General features: G+C 39.4%; 3 protein-coding genes across 4 annotated transcripts; 1 reads left to right on the top strand and 2 right to left on the bottom strand.

The window, feature by feature from the left end:
* Positions 1 to 9,191, top strand: tmem150aa (transmembrane protein 150Aa). Its single transcript, XM_036527867.1, has 8 exons — positions 1 to 79; positions 4,604 to 4,856; positions 4,985 to 5,032; positions 5,349 to 5,435; positions 6,488 to 6,555; positions 6,887 to 7,014; positions 7,520 to 7,697; positions 8,099 to 9,191. The coding sequence occupies exons 2-8, from the start codon at positions 4,792 to 4,794 to the stop codon at positions 8,398 to 8,400; spliced, it is 876 nt and encodes a 291-aa protein (XP_036383760.1). The 5' UTR covers positions 1 to 79; positions 4,604 to 4,791; the 3' UTR covers positions 8,401 to 9,191.
* A 4,770-nt stretch (positions 9,192 to 13,961) lies between these two features.
* rnf181 (ring finger protein 181) lies at positions 13,962 to 16,058 on the bottom strand. Of its 2 annotated transcripts, none has more exons than XM_036527888.1 (6): positions 15,920 to 16,058; positions 15,471 to 15,589; positions 15,057 to 15,190; positions 14,822 to 14,937; positions 14,469 to 14,543; positions 13,962 to 14,295 (listed from the first exon to the last, which is right to left on the bottom strand). In XM_036527888.1, the coding sequence occupies exons 2-6, from the start codon at positions 15,554 to 15,556 to the stop codon at positions 14,236 to 14,238; spliced, it is 471 nt and encodes a 156-aa protein (XP_036383781.1). In that variant the 5' UTR covers positions 15,557 to 15,589; positions 15,920 to 16,058; the 3' UTR covers positions 13,962 to 14,235. The 2 variants fall into 2 exon arrangements, with proteins under 2 accessions (XP_036383781.1, XP_036383780.1); XM_036527887.1 differs by having other exon boundaries at positions 13,964 to 14,295; positions 15,471 to 15,592; positions 15,920 to 16,057.
* Positions 16,059 to 17,347: 1,289 nt separating this feature from the next.
* On the bottom strand, positions 17,348 to 23,391 carry vamp5 (vesicle-associated membrane protein 5). Its single transcript, XM_036527477.1, has 3 exons — positions 23,082 to 23,391; positions 20,349 to 20,492; positions 17,348 to 19,206 (listed from the first exon to the last, which is right to left on the bottom strand). Exons 1-3 carry the CDS (start codon positions 23,082 to 23,084, stop codon positions 19,015 to 19,017), a joined length of 339 nt encoding a protein of 112 aa, XP_036383370.1. The 5' UTR covers positions 23,085 to 23,391; the 3' UTR covers positions 17,348 to 19,014.
* Between the last annotated feature and the right edge of the window lie 499 nt (positions 23,392 to 23,890).

Below are 23,890 nucleotides of genomic sequence, written 5' to 3'. Positions count from 1 at the left end.
GGACCGAAATGAGCGACTGAGTTTTTAAAGGAACACTAAGGTTGTTTAGCAAGGTTCAAAGAATATAACGGGATCAGGGGTATGTATCATTAGCAAATTTGTTTTTTCGCGTTGCGGTCGCGCATAACAGCAACGCAGAATACTACATTTAGGGAAATGTATTAGAAACTAGATAAACAATTTTTATTATGCGAAGTATTTATTTAGCTGGATGGAAAATAACCCCCCTAGATAGCTAGCACCGAGCTAGAGAGCCGTCAGAATCATGCGACTATACTGGGGAATCTACGCCAAAAACGCTCTGTCTTTGAAACAGACATGTACCTTGTTATGATAGTGATTAGATACGTAGTAGCAAACTAGGTAGCTATTTGTGTTCACTCTGCTTGCTTATTTGCTTTAAAGTACTGTAGTGTTTCTAGCTAATTAGATGCAACTTTTACAGATAGATAGATAGCTAGCTGTAATGTTAATCCTTGCCTGATAACGACATTTAATTCGTGATAAGTTTAGCTAGCTGCCCACCTAGCTAACCCATTTTTTTATTTTATTATTTTTTTTTAACAACGACTCTTTTTGAATGGTATTGCTGTCCATGCGAATCAATAATCTTGAGAACACATGTTCTGGTTGTCCGTTGATACCGACAAAGCAAATCTCGATATCAACTATCTGATTGTTGACGCGAGGGCATGCTTTGCGATTTTAAGACGTAGCTAACTACTGGGTATGGATTTCGCTCAGAAATCACAAGTAAAATCGCTTAATGTGTCTTCATTCGTTGTGCATGCTGACAAGATATACTTTACTAGCTGATGTGCTTTACTGTCAGTCCTGAAAACACAAATATCTAGCTTCTAGCTACTAGCCGCGTAAAGGTCATTTGCCTTGAACAGTAGGTATGCTACTTATTGTTTTTCCTTCTAAGCCTCGTCAAGTTACTCTTGGTGTTACACCTCTGTATTACTTGTTTGTGTAAGCTGTTCAGATAATTCCCAGAAAATCTTTACTTATATCCTTCGCTTGAAACGAATAAACCATAAGCTATTCATATTTGCCCGATGCGTTAAGTAAAATACAGTACAGTATTCAGCAGCTTTTTAGAAAAGATGCATACACAGGGCACAGGACATGCAAAAGTAGCCTATGTTATATAGAAGTGCTTCTTATTCATGGTCCATGGGACTCACCATGCATGCGCATTAATGTTGCAGCTAGGCTCTCATTTTAGATTTGATTAAGGTCTTAAAAGAATATATGTTTTTATTGGACATTTCTTCATTAATGTCATTATTATGTGCATGTGGGCTGTTATAAAGATAAAGTTGTACAAAGCAAGTGCATTTTTGTTTGTATCTGCCCCTTGGAAAAAAAAAAATGTTTAAGCTGTCTCAGTGAAGCCTTGTGAACTTAGCTATTTAGTTCTGGCCCTGGGCCCCAGTGAATGCCTAATTACTCTTGATAAAGATCATACTACTTATTTATTTGTTAAATTATTGCAAGTAACATACAGAAATAACTTTACTTGTATCCTTTTCAACAACTCATATCAATAACAAAAAAACTAAGAGCAGATGCTTGTTGCTAGATGACAAATCCAAATCTGTATTTAATTTTAAAGCTCAACAAACCTTATTGAGACAAAAACAAGCACAAGACTCGAGAAACACAGTAATATAGCGTAATTGAACAGAAAGTTAGTGTTTTGATATCTAATACAGAGAAATGCAATATCATGACATGTCATGTCCATTTGCTCAGTGTGCCACAAAAAAAAATGACATTACTACAAGGTGATAGGAGCATGGTGGTAGGACAGAACAATAAGATCTTTAGATCTGGTTCAATAAAAGCAGTTCCCTGCACATTGCAATGAGCAAGACTATATAAATGTGTCCTTGTGATTTTCTGGGACCTTTTCTTATAATATAACAGCCTGCTAAATAACCATTTAGCACAGACTAAAGATTTTCTTTATGGAAGTTGCTTGGCCTCAGGGTGGTGGAGGAGGGAAGAGAAAACTGCATACCTTTTCCTGGCCCGATGACATATGAGTGATTAAATCGTTGCCCGATACAATTATTCACAAAAGAAAATGTCAAGAGCAGGGAGAGGGGGAGGAGAGGGAGTGGTGGCTGCCTATATCCTCCCATTTCTATCTAATCCTGTTTCCTGTTTATAACAGGCCATTTAGAGGCCCCTTTCAAGGGCTCAACAGTAGTTAAGTGAATAGGCTGAATAAAGGCCAAGAAAATTTGACTTTATAGCAAGGAAAAAGTGAATAATTCTTCTAAAAAGGCATGATGGGAAGTTAGGCAGCCAACCAATTAGCACTGTTTAGCAAGGTGATATATTACTGCAAGAATGTAGTTTGCGAACAAAGAACTTGTGGTTAACCAACTTCATCTGTTGAATTAAGAGTGTCAGTTACTGGTTAGGACTTGTTTTAAACTCTGACTGAATACTGTAGTCCAGGCTTAAACTAGAGCGTGGGTGATGTCATTAGCTGACAAAGAGTCCACAGCAGTGAAACAGTTTCAAACATAATTTGCTTTATGCCACTGGGGTTGAGTGGCACATCAGATATCTGAGGTCTTCAGATATCATTAGTGGGGGTTGCACCTATCTTCCATTTGTTGTTTTCCCACTTGTTGGATTTGTAGTTCAAAAAATAGTTTGAAATGAGTGCATGGGATGTTCTGGTGGGGCTAGCGTACTGTATGTTCATAAGTCACATGTTGAAGAAGGATTTTAAAAAATTGTTGACATAACAGGTAATCCCAGGTTTATTAAAAATGTTTTAATGGGTGATTGAACATTTAAAAGCAATTAAAAACCATGGGAACCAAGCACAGGCAAATGGTGTGTTTCTTCAAAAATCATTGTGGATGCATTTCAAATTATGTGCAAGGATTTTAGCTTTACACTGCAAAAAAGGTGCTGTTTGCTAACAAAGCTGGGAAGAATCTCACTAATAAGCTATTAGCACTAAATAAATACATAACTATCTCAAAACATACGTGCCTTGTGTGTGCAGGCAGTGGAATTTCTGTCTGTTGTATATTAAAAACATAATCCTAGCTGAAGTTCATTATTCAATTTGTCTACGCTTTATTATAGTCCCTCTTATTTCTCTTGTCCTTTCGTAGGCTTAGGCATCAAGAAGAGCAGCCCAGAGGTGTTGATGGGCTCACAGCCAAATGTTTGATGTAGAGAGTACTCTAAACAGAGAGATGTTGTGTATGTGACCCCATTCTTTTCACATGGTAAAGGAATAAACCATAAGACCCAATCATTTGAAAGAAAAGAGGGAATGTTGGGTAGCGTTCATTATGAACTGTGGCTTTTTACTTTGTGTGGAATAACACAGACACAACTGTTGGCTTCATTTAGGTATCCATACTTGGAGGAGTAGATGTTTTTTCTTCAAAATTACATGTAGTGTGTACTGATATGGAGAAAATATTGCTAATGCTACCTATGAGTACCCTTTCTGTGCTGAAATAAGTTTTGCTATAGGTTTCAGTTTTTTGAAGTGTAGTGTAGCTACTGTATATATTACAATGTCAGTATGCTGTTGAAAATGTGAAAGAGAAGTTTCAAAAATGCATACAGAGACATACACATTGAATAAAATGAATGATGGTAAAATGTACAGAATTAGTCAAGCATTGTTTCAGTTGTTCAGTAAGAGAAGTCCTCCTCAGCCTTCCTAGTTGTAGAGAATGGTGCTCTGCCTACATCAGTGAAGTGGTTGCAGAAAATATACTGCATTAGTTATACTGCATAGTTATAATCTGGTCATATGACATTTGAATTGAATATATGAATATTTCAATTTTGCATGCTCAGATGAGGTCAGGTTGTACAGATGTGAATGTTTGTAAGGAGTCTTACCTCAGTGTCATTGTGTTTATGATTGTAGGACACCCCAAAAAGGGATTAACCCTTGGTTATGTAGATATGGAATGTGCCTGATGAACTCTTGTATTTACAGATTGCCAACTGAATATAGCAGTGCTCAGTGAAAGATTTTCTGCCAGGAGTTTGTTTTTCAGCATCTGGATACATGTAACACTTGTTTGCTCTAGTGCTGGGTTTGCTTTTCCTTAATGTAGGAGACCAAACACATGCCAGTGATGTTCAGTTTAAAAAATCTGTAATTTAAATAATGTTATTTGGATGCACAGACATGGAGAGAAAATTATTTACCTGGGGGGTATGATACAGCATCTTGTGGACAAAAGGTTTTATTTTAGTGTGGGAATTGCTTGTTGTCTTGAGAGAACAACTTGTGATCCTATTCCCTCCAGATATGAAGTTGTTCCCTGGAGACATTAGTTCATAACCTTGCTGTAATAAATCACTCCCAGAAGATAAAGATGCCATTCCTGTCAGATAGCGTCTCATGAGCTTAACTCAGTAAGCTTTTCCCCTCAGATAAATACTCTTCTCTCCATGTCCTCTTGTGGGCTGGGCTAAGCTAAGCTGATCTAAACTGTAAACTTTCTATTTTCTCTCGCCCTCCCTTCCTTTGTTCGCCCCTGTGTGTCTTCTCTTGTTTGTCCATCTCTGCTCCTCTCACTGGCTCTTGCCCTTGCAGGCGTTGGGAAGTGTTGGGTGCAACAGCGGCAGTAGCAGGAGCAGTGCTCTCATCCCTTGTCCTCTCATGTCCCCTCCACGTGTGTCCTTACCTGTTAGAATCCCCGGTGTGTCCCCTTGTCTCACCTCTCCAGACTCCAGTCCTCCTCTCCCTCATGCTTTGGACACAGGCCCCACACCAACTACCCGATGACTGCCTGGATTGTCCTGCCCGTCAGCCTCTCTGCTTTCTCCATCACGGGAATATGGATAGTGTGAGGAGATATTCCAGCCTCAAATCATACACATCCTGACACTGCGCACAGCTTCTTTGTCTGTGCTGGTGGAAACTGTTACGTAACATTTTCTTTTGTGCCTTTAATGTGTTCCTTTATCACTACAGCTATGCTATGGCAGTGATGAACCATCATGTTTGTCCGGTAGAAAACTGGTAAGTGAGATATTCTATTACTTTTTTCCCTTGTATATCATTATCAGGGTAAGTCCCCTGCACAGACGCAGGCAGTACATGTATTTTCTTTTAACATTTTTTCATAAGCAAAGGATAGGCCAGAATCCCTGACTCAAAAAACAACCTTCCAGTAAAAAACAATTTGCTAATGCAAAGGTGCATATGACATAAGGTCTTTGGAACCATTTGTGTTTTTGTAGTGACCCTTAGATTCTGTTTGTGTAAAAACAGGAAAGTCTACAATTGACACGGGTCCATGTCAGGTGACGTATTTTTATTTCCTTATGTGGTGCAGGTCTTACAATGTGACATGTACAGAAGAGACAGCCAAGCAGGGGTTCCCCAAAACGTGCTGCACCCTGCAGGACGTCCCCCTCATCAGGTGTCTCCCTCACACATATCTACACAACCTCTGGGCAGCCAGGTTTGCCTGTGTCAGCTGGCCTCAACTACCAAGCCCTTCTCACTGTGTCCCTGTACTATGTGAAGTTCTTTCTGCATTCTTTTGCAAGTAACATATTCAGGTATTGTATTGTAGCCTGCAACAGTTTTGTACATAGTAAGTCTCTGTCTTTGTTTGCAAGTTACTGTCTTTGAACTACTTTTTTAGTAGGGGACTGTGTGTTGGCCCTTCTTTTCTCCTATTAATGCTGGTTTTCTCTGAGTTTAGTGTTTGGTTTTCCTCTTTTTTTTAATGATTTCAAAATATTTCTTTACATCTCTCAATCAAGGATTTCAGGTATTTATTTGAAATTTACAAAACTCCACAAATACGATTATAATTCGGTACTTGCACTTTTGTCTTTGAAGTAAAGCATGGGGACTGGATTTTACTGTCGTGTATTAAAGTTGCTAAAACAGTATTCTTAGATCTCTGGCCGAATTTTAATTATTTCCCTCAGACCTTGATGTATTGGAGAATATTGTTCATGTGTCTTATCATTAATAATTTCTGATATTTTCTTATGGTATCTTCTGTTTACTGCCAGGGCCCATGATAGGCAATACTGCAGTAGCACAGCCAGGGTCTGCTAAAGCCCTTGCTCAGTGCCTGACAAGGTCATCTGTGTATATCAGGAATTGAATTTCCGTGTTGTTCAGAGTTATTCCCACAGCTGCAGATCTCTCCAACAATGTGTTCAATTATGTGATAAAGAATTTGCACAATGTGTGTGATTTCAGCATTCTTTTCGCCATTTACATTGATTGGATTACTCAATTTACCACTACTTTTCAAATCAAATGGTTTTTTTGTGTTAAAATGAACAAAATGTTATTTTATTATGTTGTTTTGCGTGACCATCAGAGTGTGTAGGATGTTAATCCAGTTGATTGTGCTGAGAGAGAAAGGGTGATGGAGAGACTGCAGTGATAATTGGATTCCTGTTTGTTGGCGTCATTTTCTGTCCTCTTCTCTCTTGTTGTGTCCTACAGTAAGTGTGGCTCATTCCCCCCAGAGAGCTGCCTCTTCAGCCTGATAGGCAATGTTGGAGCCTTCATGGGTGAGTCTTTTTTTTTCTAACCCCTCTCCACTTTCAAGGGAAAAAAAAACAGCAACAAAAATCAGATGTACTAAAGGTAACATAATTAAAACCAACTGCCTAATTGACCACAACTGACAAATGGAAATGAATTTATTGAGATCAGAGAAAGCAACACTTCTTTCTTGTTATTGTTTTGGATTTTCTTTCTTTCTTTACTCTGCATGTATTCCATCCCTCTAAATATCCATCCTTATTATTTTTTTTTTTTTTGTCTTGTCAGTCTCCTTTCATGCTGCCTACCGTAACTCTGTCTTTCTCTCTCTCTTTCCCTCTCTCACTAACGCCACAGTGGTGATGGTCTGCCTGCTCCGCTATGCCCAGGTGATTGAACATAGCCATCGATGCTGGATCAACACCAGTGCCCTGGTCTCTGGCTGCACCAATGCCCTGGGCCTGGTCATGGTGGGCAACTTCCAGGTCAGTGTGAGAGGGAGCGAGTGAGCAGAAGCACTGCTTTGTGTGTGTGTGTGTGTGTGTGTGTGTGTGTGTGTGTGTGTGTGTGTGTGTACCTATGGAACAAGGGAAACTGAGAAAGCGAGGGGGTCTGGGAAGAACTCATTGGTTAATTGCTTCACTTACTGTTATCGGTGGGACAAAACCTGGACTTTGCAGTGGAATAAATGCATGTGCATTTTTTTTAAATCTCAATGTGAAAATACCTGTATCTTTGTTTAAGTTTATCATGGATTAGGTTTGTGTGTATCTTAGTTCCTTAGTTTAGGCTAGCAGCCCGCCTGCTGCAGTCCCAGTCTTGATCCAGTGCGTCCTTCTCTCTTGGGAACTGCTGTTATTTACATGCTAGGGTCAATGTATGCTGTTTTTTTTTTTACTGCGTAGGAAACAGGTGCTGTATTTGTTTTTATGTCCCGGAACTGATGCCCATAAGTGCTCATAAATCCCCCTCCTCTCACCACCACCACAGGTGGACCACGCCAAGTCGCTGCACTATGTGGGAGCGGGTGTGGCCTTCCCCGCCGGGCTGCTGTTCGTGTGCCTGCAGTGTGTGCTGACCTACCGCGTGGCGGTCACCATACTCGACTACTGGATGGCGCACGTCCGCGTTGCCCTGGCAGCGGGAGCCCTCGTCTCTCTGGTCCTCAGTATCCTCACTGTAGGGGGTGGGGTTTCGCTGGCTTGCAGCACGTCTCCTGTGTTTGAGGTTTTTATGTGCTTCTGTTTGTCTGGTAACTAGAGCTGTTTTTGTTTTCGTGCTTGTATATTTGTGTTTTAAATACAGATGAGTAGGGGAAATGAACATTTAATGAAATGTAATAATTTAAGAATGTGTACATTTTATGCAGAGAGTGCGAGTAGTACCTTTCAGTGGCTGGTTTCCAACCCGCTTTAGTACAAGGCCTGATGAATGGTAACACTCGTAGGTGGTGAGTAAGTATAATCCTTTCCTCCTTTTGTCTTGGATCACAACGGGATTGAGGGTGTTTTGTGAACACACGTAGGGTTTGCACGTTTTAGTTCTGCTCCTTAACCCCGCCCTCCCCAGGTGGCATCTTCTTCATCCACGAGAGCTTCGTTCTGCAGCACGCGGCAGCCATCTGTGAGTGGGTCTTCACTGTGGACATCCTGGTCTTCTACGGCACCTTCACATACGAGTTCGGCACCGTCACCAATGACACCATGGTGGCGGGCCTGCAGCGCAGCCACCACAGTGGGCCGGGGGTCATGATTGGGGGCGGGGGGAGAGGCACGCCACTAGGGGGTGGCACCAAGGGTTTGAAATCGCCTGGCGGGAGCAGCACCTCCACCCACCTCAACTGCAACCCAGAGAGCGTCGCCATGTTGTAGTCGTTTTCCCACCACTTTCTCTACTGCCCCTCCCAGCACGCCAACAGGGTATGTGTAAGTGTGGATGGTGTTTTTATGGGCAATGCCACAGGTTTTTTTGGGGGGGGTGTGAATTATACACAGTTGTCTGTTTTTCCTCTGAAAAGAGTCTTGCCTGCTTTCCCAGCAGGACCTCTCCCACTGAAAGTCAGGCAAACATTTACATAATGTAAGTGTATTACCCTGGTGTACATTCTGGGCTTATTGGGAAAAGGCCCAATTTCACAGATCTTTCTGGAGGTACCAGAATACCACTGACCATGACTGTGCTGCTAACGTGTGCTCCATTTAACAGAGTGAGGAATACCCATAGTTATTTTACATTACTTTCATTCTTTTTATTCGTACACATTTCTGAGACTTTTCTGAGATCTCTCACTCAACCACTGAGTTTTGTAAGTGTCAGGTCTTATTTTTGTGGTTTATTAGGAAGAAGCAAAAAAGGCAGCATCTGTTTGCCATATTGTTGAACATGCCCTGTCATCCCTAGGGGAATTTCTTTTGTACAACTTTATTGGATTTCTTATGTGTCCACCACCAAAGTCTAAGCAGAGTATTTAAAAATGTTGAATGTTTGTAGACCTGTGATGGGACTGTAGTGTACAGCGATTGACAAGGGTGTGTGCAGGTATTATTTATTTATTTGTTTGTTTTGTTTTTTTTTTTGGTGTATTAATATGTAAGCATGATTAAAATCAGTTCATGAACTGCAGTATTTCAGGAATTTTTTAAATCCTCGAAACAATTTGAAAAAAGCAGGTATGTTTTTCCCACATTGTGCGTATGTTTCATGTTTCAGTGTCCTGTCCTACAGTCATTTTGGACGACTGTCTGTGCCAGATGGACATAGACTATGGTTTTTGGGTATTGTTCATCATAACGTATTTGTACAGTGTGCCACAAGACTTGGATGTGACAGTGACACTTTCATTCTAAGATGACAGGTGATTTCATGATCTGTCTGTACTGTGTCACTTACTATTTATCCTGTAGGAATTGTAGTTGTGTTGTGACCTTTTTCCACATTTATGGTTGTAGTATCTCCCAGACGGCCAATCATTTCATATTTCATTTACCTTGCAACCTCGGGTTACGCTGTTAGTTTGTGGAAGATGAAGGTGTATGATTGGCAAATTGTCTCTCTTTTTTTTTTAAACAAAGCCAGGTCAATTGCTGTACTTTAATCATGTGTGTAGTGATCATTTGCCATTTTCATTACCATGGGAACCATACAACCTTTGGACATTTAGACTATACTGTGGTAGAGTGAGTACTGCCGTAAGATTCCAACATCACAGAAAAAGCAGTTATGTTGAAAAGCATTTATTGTATAGTAGATACCATTCTGGGCATTCGACACACAATGGTGTGAAAAGCTTCAGGATATTTTTTAAAATTGGCATTTTGAATTGGCCACATGCTCAGGAATATGGAATACAATAAATGCTTTTAAAACATGATGGCTTTACTCAAAACGAGACAGTTTTGTTGTTGTAATCTATTTAACTGTGGTGCTTAAGTATATACTGTATTCAGATGAGTGCTGTGTTTTTGCAGTCTCACCAGAAACAAGGGGGTCCTTGCCCTGGCAGCTATTTTGCATTGTTGACATTACGGGTAGCAATCAGTAATTGGGAAGAACTCATGACCACATTTTTTTGACAGCTCATCAGTCACCAGGACCAATTTATGACATGACATAGATTTTCACAGTATTGCTCCTATTAAATGTCTTTGTTATACAGACAATGCAACTCGTAAGGGCTTCACAGGAGAGTCTTTTGTTGTGACATTCAGTACAGGTTAGGAAGACATCCTTGTGACCAGAATGTTGCAAGATATTTTCCAGATTGCTTTTGAACAAGATATTTATCCAGACAAGCTTTATATATGGCTAATATACTGCTATAAATTGATATAGACAAGTGTCAATGCATGTAATCCACCTGCTAAGAGCTTGATTGCCAATTCAGTTAATGCCGTTGGCATTAAAAATAAAAGAGAGGATACAAAGAAAGAAGGATATGTGATTTTTGAAACCATGTTGGCATTGTTGTCACATGTTAGGTCCTGCTGAAAAGTATTCCAGTCTTTAATTGGTGAACTTGCAAAAACACAGCCATGTGTTTCCATTCATCTGACTTGCCACATGGTGGTTTTTCATACTGCAGAAACAATGGAACGTGTTATGTTGTTAATCCTGTATTTTTTATTGGAGTCTACTGCCTTTGTTGGTATATACTTTCATGCTGTCTTTGTTGTAGCTGATCCACCTTTAAAATGAATATTAATGATGTGGTCAAGGGGAATTATTTTCAGTAAGTGTTGAAAATATTTCATTTCTGCTGTGGTCACTGTTCTGGTATATAATGCTCCACTCTGAGGCCAGAAAGAAGGCTTTTTAATTCCCTTCCACTTTCGTACACTTAGCTTTCTTTGTGATTAAAATAGCAAGTATTTTTCATTTGTAGTCAAAGGAAATGCTTGGACTGCTTTCTCCTGCCTAGACGATCAGAAATTACTCAGAATGATATTATAGATTGTCTCTACTGGCACTGGAAGACCATGTAGAAATGGTGATATTCCTGAAAACATGATTAACTGTGGATAGACTGTGTGTTGATACAGCATTTCAGCTGTGTGGACATCAAAGCTTCTGTAAAAAAAGATGCAAGTAGTATAGATTGTATTTTTTCCCCACTGGCCACTTTTGGTTTAATTAACTCATATATTCTTTCAGCATTTCTTTACATTTGCCATATTGAATATGGGTGTTGGTACGTTTGTGACTGTTTTAATGGGGGTCTTCACTGTAGGTGTGTATTTAGGTGGGTTTGGATGGTGTTGGCACCCTGCTCTTATTGTGACAATTTTTTTTTTTTTTTGTATTTCATCAAAAAGTATGGTGGACAGTTTGTTGCGAGATATAAGTCCAAATAGTAATAACAATATTCTTTAAGCCTTAACACCTTTTATTGTCTTCAATTGCAATATCAATATTATAATGCACACCCTAAGATTTAATATTGCATAGAGAGATGCATCTGCAGCAATGACATTTATGTGCTGGGTTGACAAATGATCCATTTGCTAGTTTGCAATTGTCTCTCCCCCTCATGTGCACATTGTGGGTGAGACACAAATTGTCGTCAAGTGTTGCATTCCTCCTCAAGATCATTAACTTCCTGTTAACGTCCATAAATGCCAAACTTTTAGTTTGAAACATGAAGCACAGTCCCTGCATCCTCATATTACTATGTAGCTCAGTAAATAGTGTGTCTTCGAGGGATTTCTGCTGTTAAGATTTTGATGTCCTGTGTTTGAATGTGCGTTCACTGTAAATACAGGGACATAGTCAACTTGTCTGCCTTTTAAAAGGTGGTCTGATAAAAGGACTGGGCCATGGGGGAGGGGAGGGAAGTGACAGTTGTAAGGTAATCTGAGCTTTGTCACCAGCAGACCATTAGCGTGCCATTAAAACCCAGCTCTGAGTTGTACCTTTCATACTTACAAGCATTCAAGTCATTCACAGTACAGTGCATGCAAATCAATTGATGAATCTAGACATCTATTTTTTTAAAGAAGATTTAAAGTGAATGGAAGCTTGTGTTTACTGGAAGTGAGTAAGATGACACTATTGGTAATAATGCATTTTAGTTCTATATAATGCACTTGTTTTGAATCTGACAGTCGAATGCCTGCATTTCAATTGCAGGTTAAAGCATGTCAAGAGAATGTTTGTCTTTTTTTGAGACCTGAAAAATACCAATGTGATCTTGATGTCTTGACAGACATTTTGGGGTGATAATTCTCAGATGTAATTGCTGCCTTAGGCAGGATTTGAAGAGGATATTCATTGCCCATTTTGAATTTTTGTGTTTTATGTTACTACTTTGATTGGGGGTCAGGGAGAGGGGAGTTTGAGTACATTCAAACCCACAAAAAATGCAGAGAATACTCTTCTTTTGTAATTACATGAATAAATACATATAAATTTATGTATTATTTTAGTTATGTATTTATGTTGTCAGAGATTTATATTCAAATACAAAATAAAATATATCTATAAATGAACATACTGAATGTATTGAGTCCTCTTTCAGAATTACTGTGAACTAGGCTAACTGTGTCATATGTAAACATATACAGTTCATATTTCCAGATATTTACAGAGCAAGGGATGTTTTTCATGACATGCAGTGTTTACCTCAATGGTATGACTGCACTGACCTTTCCCAAGATTGAGTTTGGACCCACAGTCCAGGGGCCTCATTTATTAAATGGTCTTACAAACAGATTTGATCTTAAAATTTGCATATGTTAAAAACCACATCAAAGTAATGATTTATACACTTTGACACTGACATGGAAAAGCACTTTGCCCTATGCAAGCTCCTGACCTGACATACAAACAACTACTAGTAGCCACACTGTTGTGAATTTATGGTGATTAATGGTGAATTAATGGTAAAGTTTGTAATATTATGTATGAATGTGATCATGTAGCTCTCCAGCGTCAAAACTGAATGAGTATGCAGAATGCAATTTTCAATATTGTTTCAAAGGTTTTGTGCATTAGTGGAAATGTAGGTCTCTGTAGGTAGGTCCAGTATCTGTGTTTTGACCATGGCTGCACTAGCTTTACTAGAAGACTTGGTGAACCACGCCTTTCACACGGATAGAGTGTTTAGGGACCGAGCTGACTTCTCTGCCCAGGATGATGGCTGGTTTATGAGCAGCTATTGCTTTCCCAGACACATCTTGATAAGTCTGCAATTTGGTATCAGTTTGTGATTTATAAATAAACAATTTGTACTACGGAGCCACAAAACTTTATTAACGCATCTGACCACTTATATAAATATTACCTACGAACCTTTTGAAGAAAATTTGTATAATTAAATACTGGATGGAATCCAAGTGCTTTTTATAAATGAGGCCCTAGGTGCTCTGTCCCCACATTGCCTCAGCTTCTCAGAAGCAGTTTGAAACACCCTCTCTACATAATATTTGACCATTAATCCAGTATTATCAAGATGTCCACAGCCAGACACTTATATGCTTTGATCCAATACTGAACGCTCTGACTTGGCTTTAAGGAGGCTTATTTCATCACAATAATCATGTGAAAATAGATTACTCTCAGAACCTGCAGTGTCATGGTAATTTCACCACTGCAGCCTATTTTTAGTGGTGGGGGTAACACTGGCTTATTCTCCATTACACACAGCACCAGGCCTGGGAGTAAATCAGAGTTAAGGTTGGCTTACTTGTTTCATATCAAAGTCCTAGGTGAGAGAACACTCAACAGATGACAGGTCATAGAGGGGCTGGACTCCTGGCCATGTTTCAGTCAGGTTTTAAATATTCTGAGCAAAATAAAAATAGCTTCATCATGACAACTTTTTATCATGTTGGTTTTAATAAAAGACCGCTATACATTGCATAGAGTACACATTACTATTTTTACCAACAGAATTTAAAAATGTATAATATTTGTAGATAGATCACTATAGTTTTCATCCACAACAAACCATTTGCAGTTTTGGTCCATGTTTGTGTTTTAAGTTTTTACGTATTATCTTCATATACAAAAGCCAATCTTTGTACACAGTAATTGTATATTAAATAATTACATCAAAGGGTACATTTACAAAGACTAAGATATAAAACATTTCCAATACCCCAATGCCTGCATTTGATGCTGTTACATTAATTGATAAGAGTAAAATAACAAACGTGTATTTCTTGTCCCCTGCAGTGTGTGTGGTTGCCTGTGTCAGTGCCTCTTGGCACTCATGTGTACATGGCTCCATGTAGGTTCTCTAGCCTGTGTTCCTTCTGTTTCCTTCTCTCCTGGAAGACAGAACACAACCTTATTTCTTGTATAGGCGCTGAAAGTAAGGCTGACTTTTCCATTTAAGTTTTTAGCTTTCAGGGTAATTGGTGAACAATAAAAAAAAAACATGTCTTGTGTCATTTTATGAATTCGAATGGATCTGCCAGCAAGATATGAAGAATAAACGCACCTTATCTTTCCTGAACTCCTCATACTCCTCATTGTCGGTGGGCAGCTCAAGGCGACACAAAGGGCAAGAGTTGGTCTGTGAAAAAGCCATAACAATTTTTGTAGGAACACTACAAATATTTACAAAGTAGTAGGTAGGTATTGTTAGCTTCTATTGACAGACTTTTGACTGATTAAAGTATTACCAGGGCAAACAGTAAATACTGTGAACAAGAGTCAGAGACCAAGAACATTCAGCAGCAGTAGTAACCCTGGAAACATTATCTTAATGACCTGGTGCCAAGCTGGCCAAAGAACAAATGCAGCTCTGGGCCCTTCATAATGTCAGTGAGTCCCGGCCCCACCTCTCCTCACCTTCCCCAGCCAAGGCATAATGCAGCCAGAGTGAAAGAGGTGTTCACAGGGCATCTTTCGCACAGTCTCCTGCTCCTCAAACTCCAGCAGGCACACCGGACACTTTAGCCCCTTGTCTGAGGACAGCAAAGAAGAAAAGAATGTTACAGGGTGGAAAAATTAGAGTGTGAGGGCTTGCGACCATGTGTGCCTTTGCACGACAGGGAAGCGCGAGTTAAGACTTTAGTGCACCCACCTGCTTGCTGTGGAGTGATGACCACTGTGGGAAGGTTCTGGGTGATGGCCCGAGCGGCAGGCGGAGGGAGACGTTGGTCCCAATCTGATATTTCAAATGGGCCCAAGTCAATGTCCAAGCCCTGCATTAGAGACCTGCAGACAGCGTGAACAGGAGCCACACTAAATTAGGATGTCATGGCCATTTTTACAGCCAAACTGAAGCAGCAAGCATCACACAACAACCGAGATTTTATGGGGTGGTGCAAAACAACTCATATTTTTCACAAATATTTTAATTATTTTTTATTTTATTATACAATTTAACAATTTATCTTAATATTTCTTAATAAGCCCAATACACACCCTATAAAATACGATTCTCCTGAACTGCAATGGATTTTCACAGTGTAATAAGAGGCGAAGGAAACTGCACCTTGCCAGTTCGAGCAGCGCGTTCTGGCGGTACTGCTCCTCGGGGTTAGTCGGTTCGCAGTCATGCTCGTCGAAGTAGGAGGCCATCACTCCGTCCGTCTCCACTGACAAGAGGCGCACCTGCTACAGAAAGTAATAATTGACAGCAAAGCAAGCTTCGCCGAGTTAAAAACTCCGATGGATTTACCAGATTATGCTTGCTCTCTCTGCCCAGGGAAACGAATGAAATCATGCCGGTAAAACTGTCTACGTAACTAACAGTTCTGTAACTCTTACGTTTGTCACATTATAAAGTTGTTGGCTAGCTAGCTATACAACAAAATTGCGAGTGTGTTGGTCTTGCTGGAATGAACGGTATTAACTAGGTAGTTATTTTACGTTAATTTACTGAAATAGCACTGGACTATAATTGCACGTAATTTGTCATTATTTACTTTACAGTTTACCTACCTGTTTTAAAAATGAATTATGCGATTATATGAGTGGGAGCTGGCTGTATCGTGTGAGATTATACAGATACAGAATTTACGGATGCGGAGTCATTCTACCGGGATAATCATAATGCGTTCAACCTACCCCATGGTAGAATGTTTTGTGGTATCCTATCAACAACTGCTCCTTTCAGACTGGAGCCAATCAAAGAAAAGAAGGCGGGTAAATATGCTACGTTTCAAGTTGTTGGTAGTTTGTGTGAGAACTCAAGGGTTTACAGCAAGCGGTCGAGTGGGAATGTTAGTTGGCTTGGCCGTAAACGGGGTCAGTACTAACCACACAGCTTTGTTTCCGCATTTTAAACACGTGCAGCCCCTAATGTATGTATATGCATGCATCTAGAGTTCTCACGTTGTTTTCCCTGTATCACAGTAAATATCGTTTTTAAAAACCCCAAAGGGTTCTTACATAAAGTGTACTTAAGGCAAGAATTGAAATTGAATAGAAGAATTGAAAGATAAGGGTCATTTATTTTTGTTTTCCATTCAGATACCTTCCATTACTATGAAACAGTGAAAAATGTGTCAGATTCAATTTTTTTTTGACATGAACAATGATATATCTTTAAATTCATTCTTTAAAATGAAAGAAATATTCATTTAATTACATTTTCATAAAAATGTTTTAATATATTATTAAACTTTATGTAATGAGCAACCCACATGTTTCTGGTAAAGCAGAATATTGAAATATCTACCTATCTTGGCTTTCACTGAGATACAAACACAGAGCTTAAATGAATTTGATAATTATTTGATCCTTTGTTTGTAATGCATGACTATGAGCATGCACTTTCCTATTAGCAAATGATTCCTTTTTCATTTGATTGCATCTAATTTTAAACATTACATGCACAAAGCAACACTAATGCTACAATGTTAGACACAATGAAGAAAAGGAATCAGCTGTTGGTGAATGATCATTCTTGGCTATGTGAAACTGAATTAAAAATCTGAAATTGGCAAATTTGTCAATCACAAAAAATTACCAATTGCCAAAGTAATTCTGTGTCTCACCTACTGTACCAGAAAGATTTTTTTTTTTACCATTGTCCACATTTTAGAATAACAGTAAACCATTTAAACTATGAAATCAAATGGAATTATGCAGTGCCCAAAAAGTGTTATAAACAAATCAAAACCATCTTACATTTTAGATTCTTCACAATAGACAATTTTTAAAAAATATTTTTTGGAAAGAAATTCATGCATAGGCATCAGCTTCACTATTTATATTTGTCTAACAAACAAATTTTGCGCATTTCAGCATCAGTCTTTAGATACAAGTGTCTTTAAAATGTTCCATTATTTTAATCAGGTGTGTCCAAACTTGACTGGTATTGTATTTCCTGATCCCAGGGCACCAACAACCCCCCCCCAAAAAAAAAAAAAAAATCAATAAGATTCCAACATCCTCCTGCATGAACATTTCTGTGCAAGTAATTTCATTCTCACTTAAGACCATCCCACTAATATAAAAATGTACGATATATGAAGTATTTTGATTTTCATAATTATTTGTAAACAGAGCAAAGTTGCTTATATTTGCACATGTATCTAACCCACCTGTCTTTAAACACTTTAATATGAGAATTCAATTAAAGCATTGCAGAAAAGTAGAGCATAATCTATGAATACAGAACTGAAATACTGAATTGAAACATGCAACTTGAAGTTCTTCCATGGAGGTTCAAAATCATGTACATCAGAGGTGTATTGCTGCCTCAAGACACAAAATGTAAACATCAGTGCCAAATATCAAAATGAGTCTACCTATTTATGCCATGCCAATATATTTCTACATAATATTCTGTAATATTACTTCCTAATGCTTTACCAGTTTACATACATGCACACCAAAACACATGCATACAAACTCTTATGCAAAAGCATTCAGGTAACAGAACAAAAAACAACACCAGTATAGGCAATCCAGTTATGTTCCATTACATAACACAAAACAAAACCAGAAAGTAACACAAAACAGAAAAATACAATTCAGGTTACATGAAATGTCAGCAGCAAGGGTGTGTCACATACAGAACACTACTCACTCAGTCATTGTAAAAATGTACACATAAATGCAAAGTTTTCTCACACAATTAAAAGGTTTCTTAAATTGACACCTCTTGTATTTTTAATTCTAATGAATTTTACTAATCTGGAAACTAGTGGATTGGCAAGCTCTTATTTCTACGCACACACACTTGCTTGAAATAAGCAGATCTCTCTGCTTTTGTGTTATTAAGGGACAAAATGGAACATGCATGCAGCAGCCATTTTAAAACAAAGACTAAAGTCACAGTCAAATGCCTGAGAGCAAAGTGTTTACAGGAAGTAATGAGTTTACATTCTGTGATATCATACAGTAGATTTTTGTTTGGGTTAATGGGAAGTCTGCCCCCACATTCTAATTGACTGAACAGTGAAAGACGTGTGAAGTGACATCAAAATATGTGCCTGGAAAAACACTGAAATCTCTCTCAGCGCCTGGTCAGTGTTACCATTTGTTTTGAGGTGTAAACAAATCAGTAGCTTTTTAATGGTGTGATTTATAAACAACCGGGCTACATGCAGTTAGGACAGGGGGAGATGTCCTGATCTATGAGGTGGATCCAGTTTTTGGAACGGCTTGTAAAATTATATTAAATTAAAATTATGTGCATATCTGGAATGCACAGGGCCAGTTTTATTACCTTGGAAAAGTAGAGAAGGGTAGCAGCTGAATGAGTCACATGTTCTGGCTCTCAAATGCTGCTGAAGAAGTGGTACCATTTCCTCTTATTATCTAGTCACAAATCTGTGTACATAATCTGACTTCTCTTTCTCTTTCACTCTCTCAATGAATAACACAGTCGAAAAGCCTTGAACAAGTCCCCAGAAACACCCACTGCCTGCCCCTATAATAGCTCTCCGCTTTCCCACACTTTCTCTCAGTCAGGTTGTCCACATTCCCTCTAATGCCGATGCCAGAGTCAAGGGGAATTGGCCACAAACCCCTATTCCCACCTCTGATTGTCTTAGCCTGTTACCTCACCTCTGCCTCTGGCAGCTCTAGGTACTGTTGGTTGGTGGAATAGGAGGGGTGCTATCCTTAGACTCAGAGCTGTAGTTCGTAATGATGACCACTACAATGATGACCACTACCACCACTGCCAGGATGCCACCCAGCAACACCTTCATCTTCACGGCCTCCCACCTCTTCTGTTGCTTCACCTTGCCTGTGGTCTTCGAAAAGGCCTTGCTCTGGGAAGACATTAATGATGGGTGTCAACAGCAGAAACCACATGACAAGGTATGCTCTTTTTGGATGACTAGCACTCTATGCCATAAAATGTCCTTAATATTCTTTTGTTATTGTTGTCTTTTACAAGTCAACAAAGTTTCACTCCTCTCTACATTGAGAGTATTTCAGCTTGTATTCTCAAATGATTTAAAACAAGAGACATGCTGCAAGTTGCCTGTCCCTGAATATGTGTGACCTTCTTGTTTACTAAAAGAATTTACATTACATTATTGGCATTTAGCAGATGCTCTTATCCAGACCGACTTGCATCAGCTGCAGGTTTTTACAATTTACTTAAGCAATTATGGGTTAAGTACCTTGTCCAAGGGTACAGCAGCAGTACTCCCGTGAGGAATCAAACTGGCAACCTTTCGGTTACGGGTCCTGCTCCTTAACTACAATGCTACACTGCTGCCCAACTTAAAATGTCCTCTTTTTTTTTGGAAGTATTTAGACTATTCTACGTGCTCGCTCAAATAGTAAGAGTCTCCTGAGGATCAAGAGAGTGAGTGATGGGAGGTGAACAATGTCGCTGCACTGACACGCCTCAGGGGGCCATAAGGCTACATGAAATATTTAGCCAATACATTCACACGTGCAGACACCTATTGTATTGACTGGCATACCAGGTCACACAGAGTGGGAAAGAAAAGCATGTTTCATCTCATCCATCTTGTGAAAATAGGAAATACCTTTCCAAAAATACCCCAGTTAACTAGAATCAGGATGTAAATTGTACATTCTTTTTCCCCCTAACCCCACCCATACTATATTTATAGACACCAATATGACATTTCCTGCCTATTCCCTAGACCCTGGTGGACCTTGGAAGTGGCCTGGATATAGGACACTCTGAAAGGACATGTTCTGCTCTGGTCAATTTGACCATTACAGTTCCTTGAGTTGTAGCCATAGATATCCATTAGTCTTGACACGTCGCATTAAAATCATGGTTTCACAGCCAGCATCAAACCAAAAGTGCAAGCTGCATTAATACTACCTACAGAGCAAGCTGTAGGGACAGCTGTGGTTGAGCAGAGGTGACAAAAATTAGCATTAGCCATTCAGTAACACTGCGAATTGTGCATGGTCTCAGGCTCACCTTCTCTAGCAGCTGGTCAGCCCGGTTCTCCAGTTCCCCCAGCTTGCCGGACCGTTCGTCCGCCTTGTTCAGGTTGTCCAACATGATGACCTTCACCTGCTCTACCTCCTCCTGAGCCTGACGCAGGCGACTCTTTCCGTTCTCCTGAAGACAGAGTTCAGGAGTCAGTCCCGACAGTGTGTACCAACCCCGATATGTGAGAATGAGGAGGAGAAAGACTGACATGGAACTGAGATGTGATTCAGTAGTACGACAGAAGATTAACACCAGTTTACATTTTGAGACAGAAGCGTCAGCATGTTGCTCATATTTAACATATTTAGCAGAGATGCTTAATCTCAAAATGAGATTTAAATTATGCCTGGTTAGGAGGACTGAGAAAATTGATAAACTGAGGATGGTGAATCAAATGCAGATCGAAGTTCAGTTAAAATAGTTGCAATAAAATCAGAACTACACAGCTCACAAGGCAAACATAACCCTAAGAGAGACCACAGGGGTAGTGCAGCACTTGGTCAGTCAACAATTTGCCCACCCCAAACAGAAGAAAGTCCCATGTTTTCTTAAAAAGAACACTAGATATAAACAAACAATATCTCCTGATTTAAGAGGAACAGTGCCAACAGCCATCCATCACATTGGGGATCTTTCCCCATGGTTACTTGGAATGGGTTCAGATAGTTGTTATTGTAGGCTGATGGAACCTTTCTCTGGAACAGCACTGTTCCTACCAGCCCACTCCAAAGAAGACAAATTTTCAATTGAGATTGTGGGCATACTTGCATAAGATGCTGTTTTCTGTTCTTGCAAACTGTCATTCGTACAAACAAAGGTCAAGCACCCATGAGTTCTGTAAGTGAGAATCTCTAGATGTGAAACTTTTAAGACAAAAGAAGAAGAAGAATTTGAACCCTCAGTCTTCTGTCCTGGGAATAGGAAGTCAGTTTTTCAGGAAAAAGGGCTTCAGGAGTCAAGGCTGAAATGATAAAGTGCACTGAGATGCAGACCGGAAACTGAGGGGCCACGTCAAAAAAAACAGTTACCACAGACACTTTCATATCTCATAATCTTTTCTTATGCTGAGGTTGAGACACAGAGGAAAACAATACATGATACTACCAACACTGAAGAGATATCATGCAACTTTTTACATTTAGATACCAACTTTTTTTACATTATTGTTAAACTGATAAACAATTGTTAAAGTGATAAACTCTAAGATGGTTCCAGATCTTACTGTCTATGGAGCGTATGGAGGGAAATCTGGGGCTTGTTGTAAGTAAAATAAATAAATAAATAAATAAATAAATAAGAAAACTAGATACCAGACCTCTGTTTATCATTATCTTTTATTAATGGCAACTGAGTTAGTGCCAACAATCCTTATCCTTATACAGGCCCTTAATATTTTAAAAATGAACTAAAATATATAGGCCTACTGCTAGGTGGGTGACGTGTATCTTCATATGCTTTGAATATTTATTGAGTTCTTCCCACGTCTGACAGTGCCCTTATCATGTCTCACTGTAAATGTATGGATTTTATATACTATTATACAGCTATTACGTATTTGCAAATCATAAATGTGCGTTAAACAGAAATATGTTGATCATTTTTGGTGCAGTATTGTAAGATTTCTCCTTTTAAAGCATAGTTTGGGAATAATTCTATGAAAATCAAACACCATTCGTCTACCATTACACCTTAAGTTCCATCAGCCTTCAGTTAATTTACTTAACGCAATGCGACACTTATATCATGATTCCCTTATCTGCCTTTGAATGTACAAATTCTTATAATTTTTTTTTTTATCAACCGGCGACAGCGTCTTAACTCAGGAACTGCTGTCCTTCTCAGTTGCCTTCCTTCCTTCCTTTCCTCTCTCCATCCTTTATGAGTGTACCTGGAATTTCCTGGTGGTTGAACTCCGCCTACACTCTGTTTTATATTAGTACATTGTCTTATATTCGCAAATAACTTAATTGCTTTCCTGATAACGCTTCAGGTGCGAATGGATTCATTTCCAACATTAAAGGGAGACACCAAGCTGTCCGGGCCTTGCTTTGCTACAGTATAACAAACCTGGGTTTTGGTTACAGTTGGCGCACATTTAACAAAAGATGGTATGCGCGCACCACCGCTTTTTATCACAAGCATTTCCATGTAAGCACCAAAGCGCATGTTTGTGTTTCTATCAACTACCTTTAATACTGTAAAACATGACAAAGATATTTCAACATTATCAGGTAGGTATGTCCTGGACAAGTGACGATACGTCTTACCCTGAATCATTTTCAGTCTCTCCTTGGCAATTATGTTCAAAATATGAAAACAATATTAGCTAAATGTGTCTAAATGTCAAAGCACAACTTTCAATTGAGTCTATACGTTATTTGCGAATTTTAGCAAGCAAACCGATTATGGACCGCTATTTGGTAATGCGTAGTACAAGTACAGGGTAGACAAAGAAATATGAATATTTTTAGGAGAGCCCACGAGAGTCGAATGCATCTGTATTAAAGACAAAAACGATTGCTTTCAGCTCAGATTTGGGCTAAAAATTACCTGTAAATACAAATGACAAGGTAACAATTACTAAAATTCTATGCAAAACACTTTTTCTTGGGTTGTTTCAAAGCGGGGTGCGGTCACACTTTGTGACATGTAAGAAAATTGCGTTAACACATTACAAAACCAGATATATTATTTGCATACTTTCCGCGGACCACTTACCATGACTCTTTCACAACAGGATCTCAACTATCGTCCCGGACTGTCAGCAAATCCACCGCATCTGTAAGCGCTACCCGTACTTGTCTCCGCACACAGCAACAGAATCGAGTGCTTACTTTGCGGAAAAGGAAGCACGAAACTTTCTCTTCCTCTCCTCTCTCTCGATTTTAACTTTAATTTTTCTTTATTTCTGTTGTACTGTCCTTTCTGAGTGTCGTGCTCTCCGTTCTAACTTCCTCCCCGTGCGTCTTTGTAGTGGCTTGAAGTGCCTACCACTATGTCGTAGTGGCAGACACGGCTGAGATGACGTCCAAACGGCAGCCTTTTTAAAGTACCCGTCTATCAAATTACAGTGTCTGGGTGGGTGGGTGGGTGGAAAAGGGGGGGGGGGGGGGGGGGTTGGGGGGGCTGAGCGGGCAGTACATGACCCACTCCCTACGATATTATTTTAAGAAAGTCCAGCTGCCCTCTCAAAAAACCTCTTTTGTTCCTTCTTCCTGCTGCTCTTCAAATACAACTGAAAATTATTCTGTTTCTAGGTTGTGGAATGTGATATCAGAAAAAATGTCAGAAGATATAGGGCACTCAGAGAGTGAGACAAATAAGAAGTGCAATTAGACAGACTAATCATCTATGGCCCCTTTTGTAACATGGTTTAGAATACCCTCTCTTAATGTTTATATTACAGACCCCTGGTATCACCAACCAGTGTGCAAGTGAATTTGTGTATTTCTGGGATGCTTCAGAGTGTCCCTTGTATCAGGCATAGGCATAAACACTGATTTAATGATTTATTGACCAACCAACAG

This window comes from Megalops cyprinoides, chromosome 4 (assembly GCF_013368585.1).
Source record: "Megalops cyprinoides isolate fMegCyp1 chromosome 4, fMegCyp1.pri, whole genome shotgun sequence".
NCBI classification, from domain to species: domain Eukaryota; kingdom Metazoa; phylum Chordata; class Actinopteri; order Elopiformes; family Megalopidae; genus Megalops; species Megalops cyprinoides.
The sequence above is the reverse complement of the archived record's forward strand: the minus strand, read 5'-3'. Positions and strand labels throughout refer to the sequence as shown.

Coding starts and splice junctions, on each gene's coding strand:
- tmem150aa (XM_036527867.1), top strand. CDS start 4,792: ATGACTGCCTGGATTGTCCTGCCCGTCAGCCTCTCTGCTTTCTCCATC. Junction 4,857..4,984: donor ATCACGGGAATATGGATAGT/GTGAGGAGATAT, acceptor TTATCACTACAG/CTATGCTATGGCAGTGATGA. Junction 6,556..6,886: donor CAATGTTGGAGCCTTCATGG/GTGAGTCTTTTT, acceptor CTAACGCCACAG/TGGTGATGGTCTGCCTGCTC.
- rnf181 (XM_036527888.1), bottom strand. CDS start 15,556: ATGGCCTCCTACTTCGACGAGCATGACTGCGAACCGACTAACCCCGAG. Junction 15,191..15,470: donor GCGCTGCTCGAACTGGCAAG/GTGCAGTTTCCT, acceptor CGCTGTCTGCAG/GTCTCTAATGCAGGGCTTGG. Junction 14,296..14,468: donor AGGAGTTCAGGAAAGATAAG/GTGCGTTTATTC, acceptor TCTGTCTTCCAG/GAGAGAAGGAAACAGAAGGA.
- vamp5 (XM_036527477.1), bottom strand. Junction 19,207..20,348: donor CTGACCAGCTGCTAGAGAAG/GTGAGCCTGAGA, acceptor ATGTCTTCCCAG/AGCAAGGCCTTTTCGAAGAC.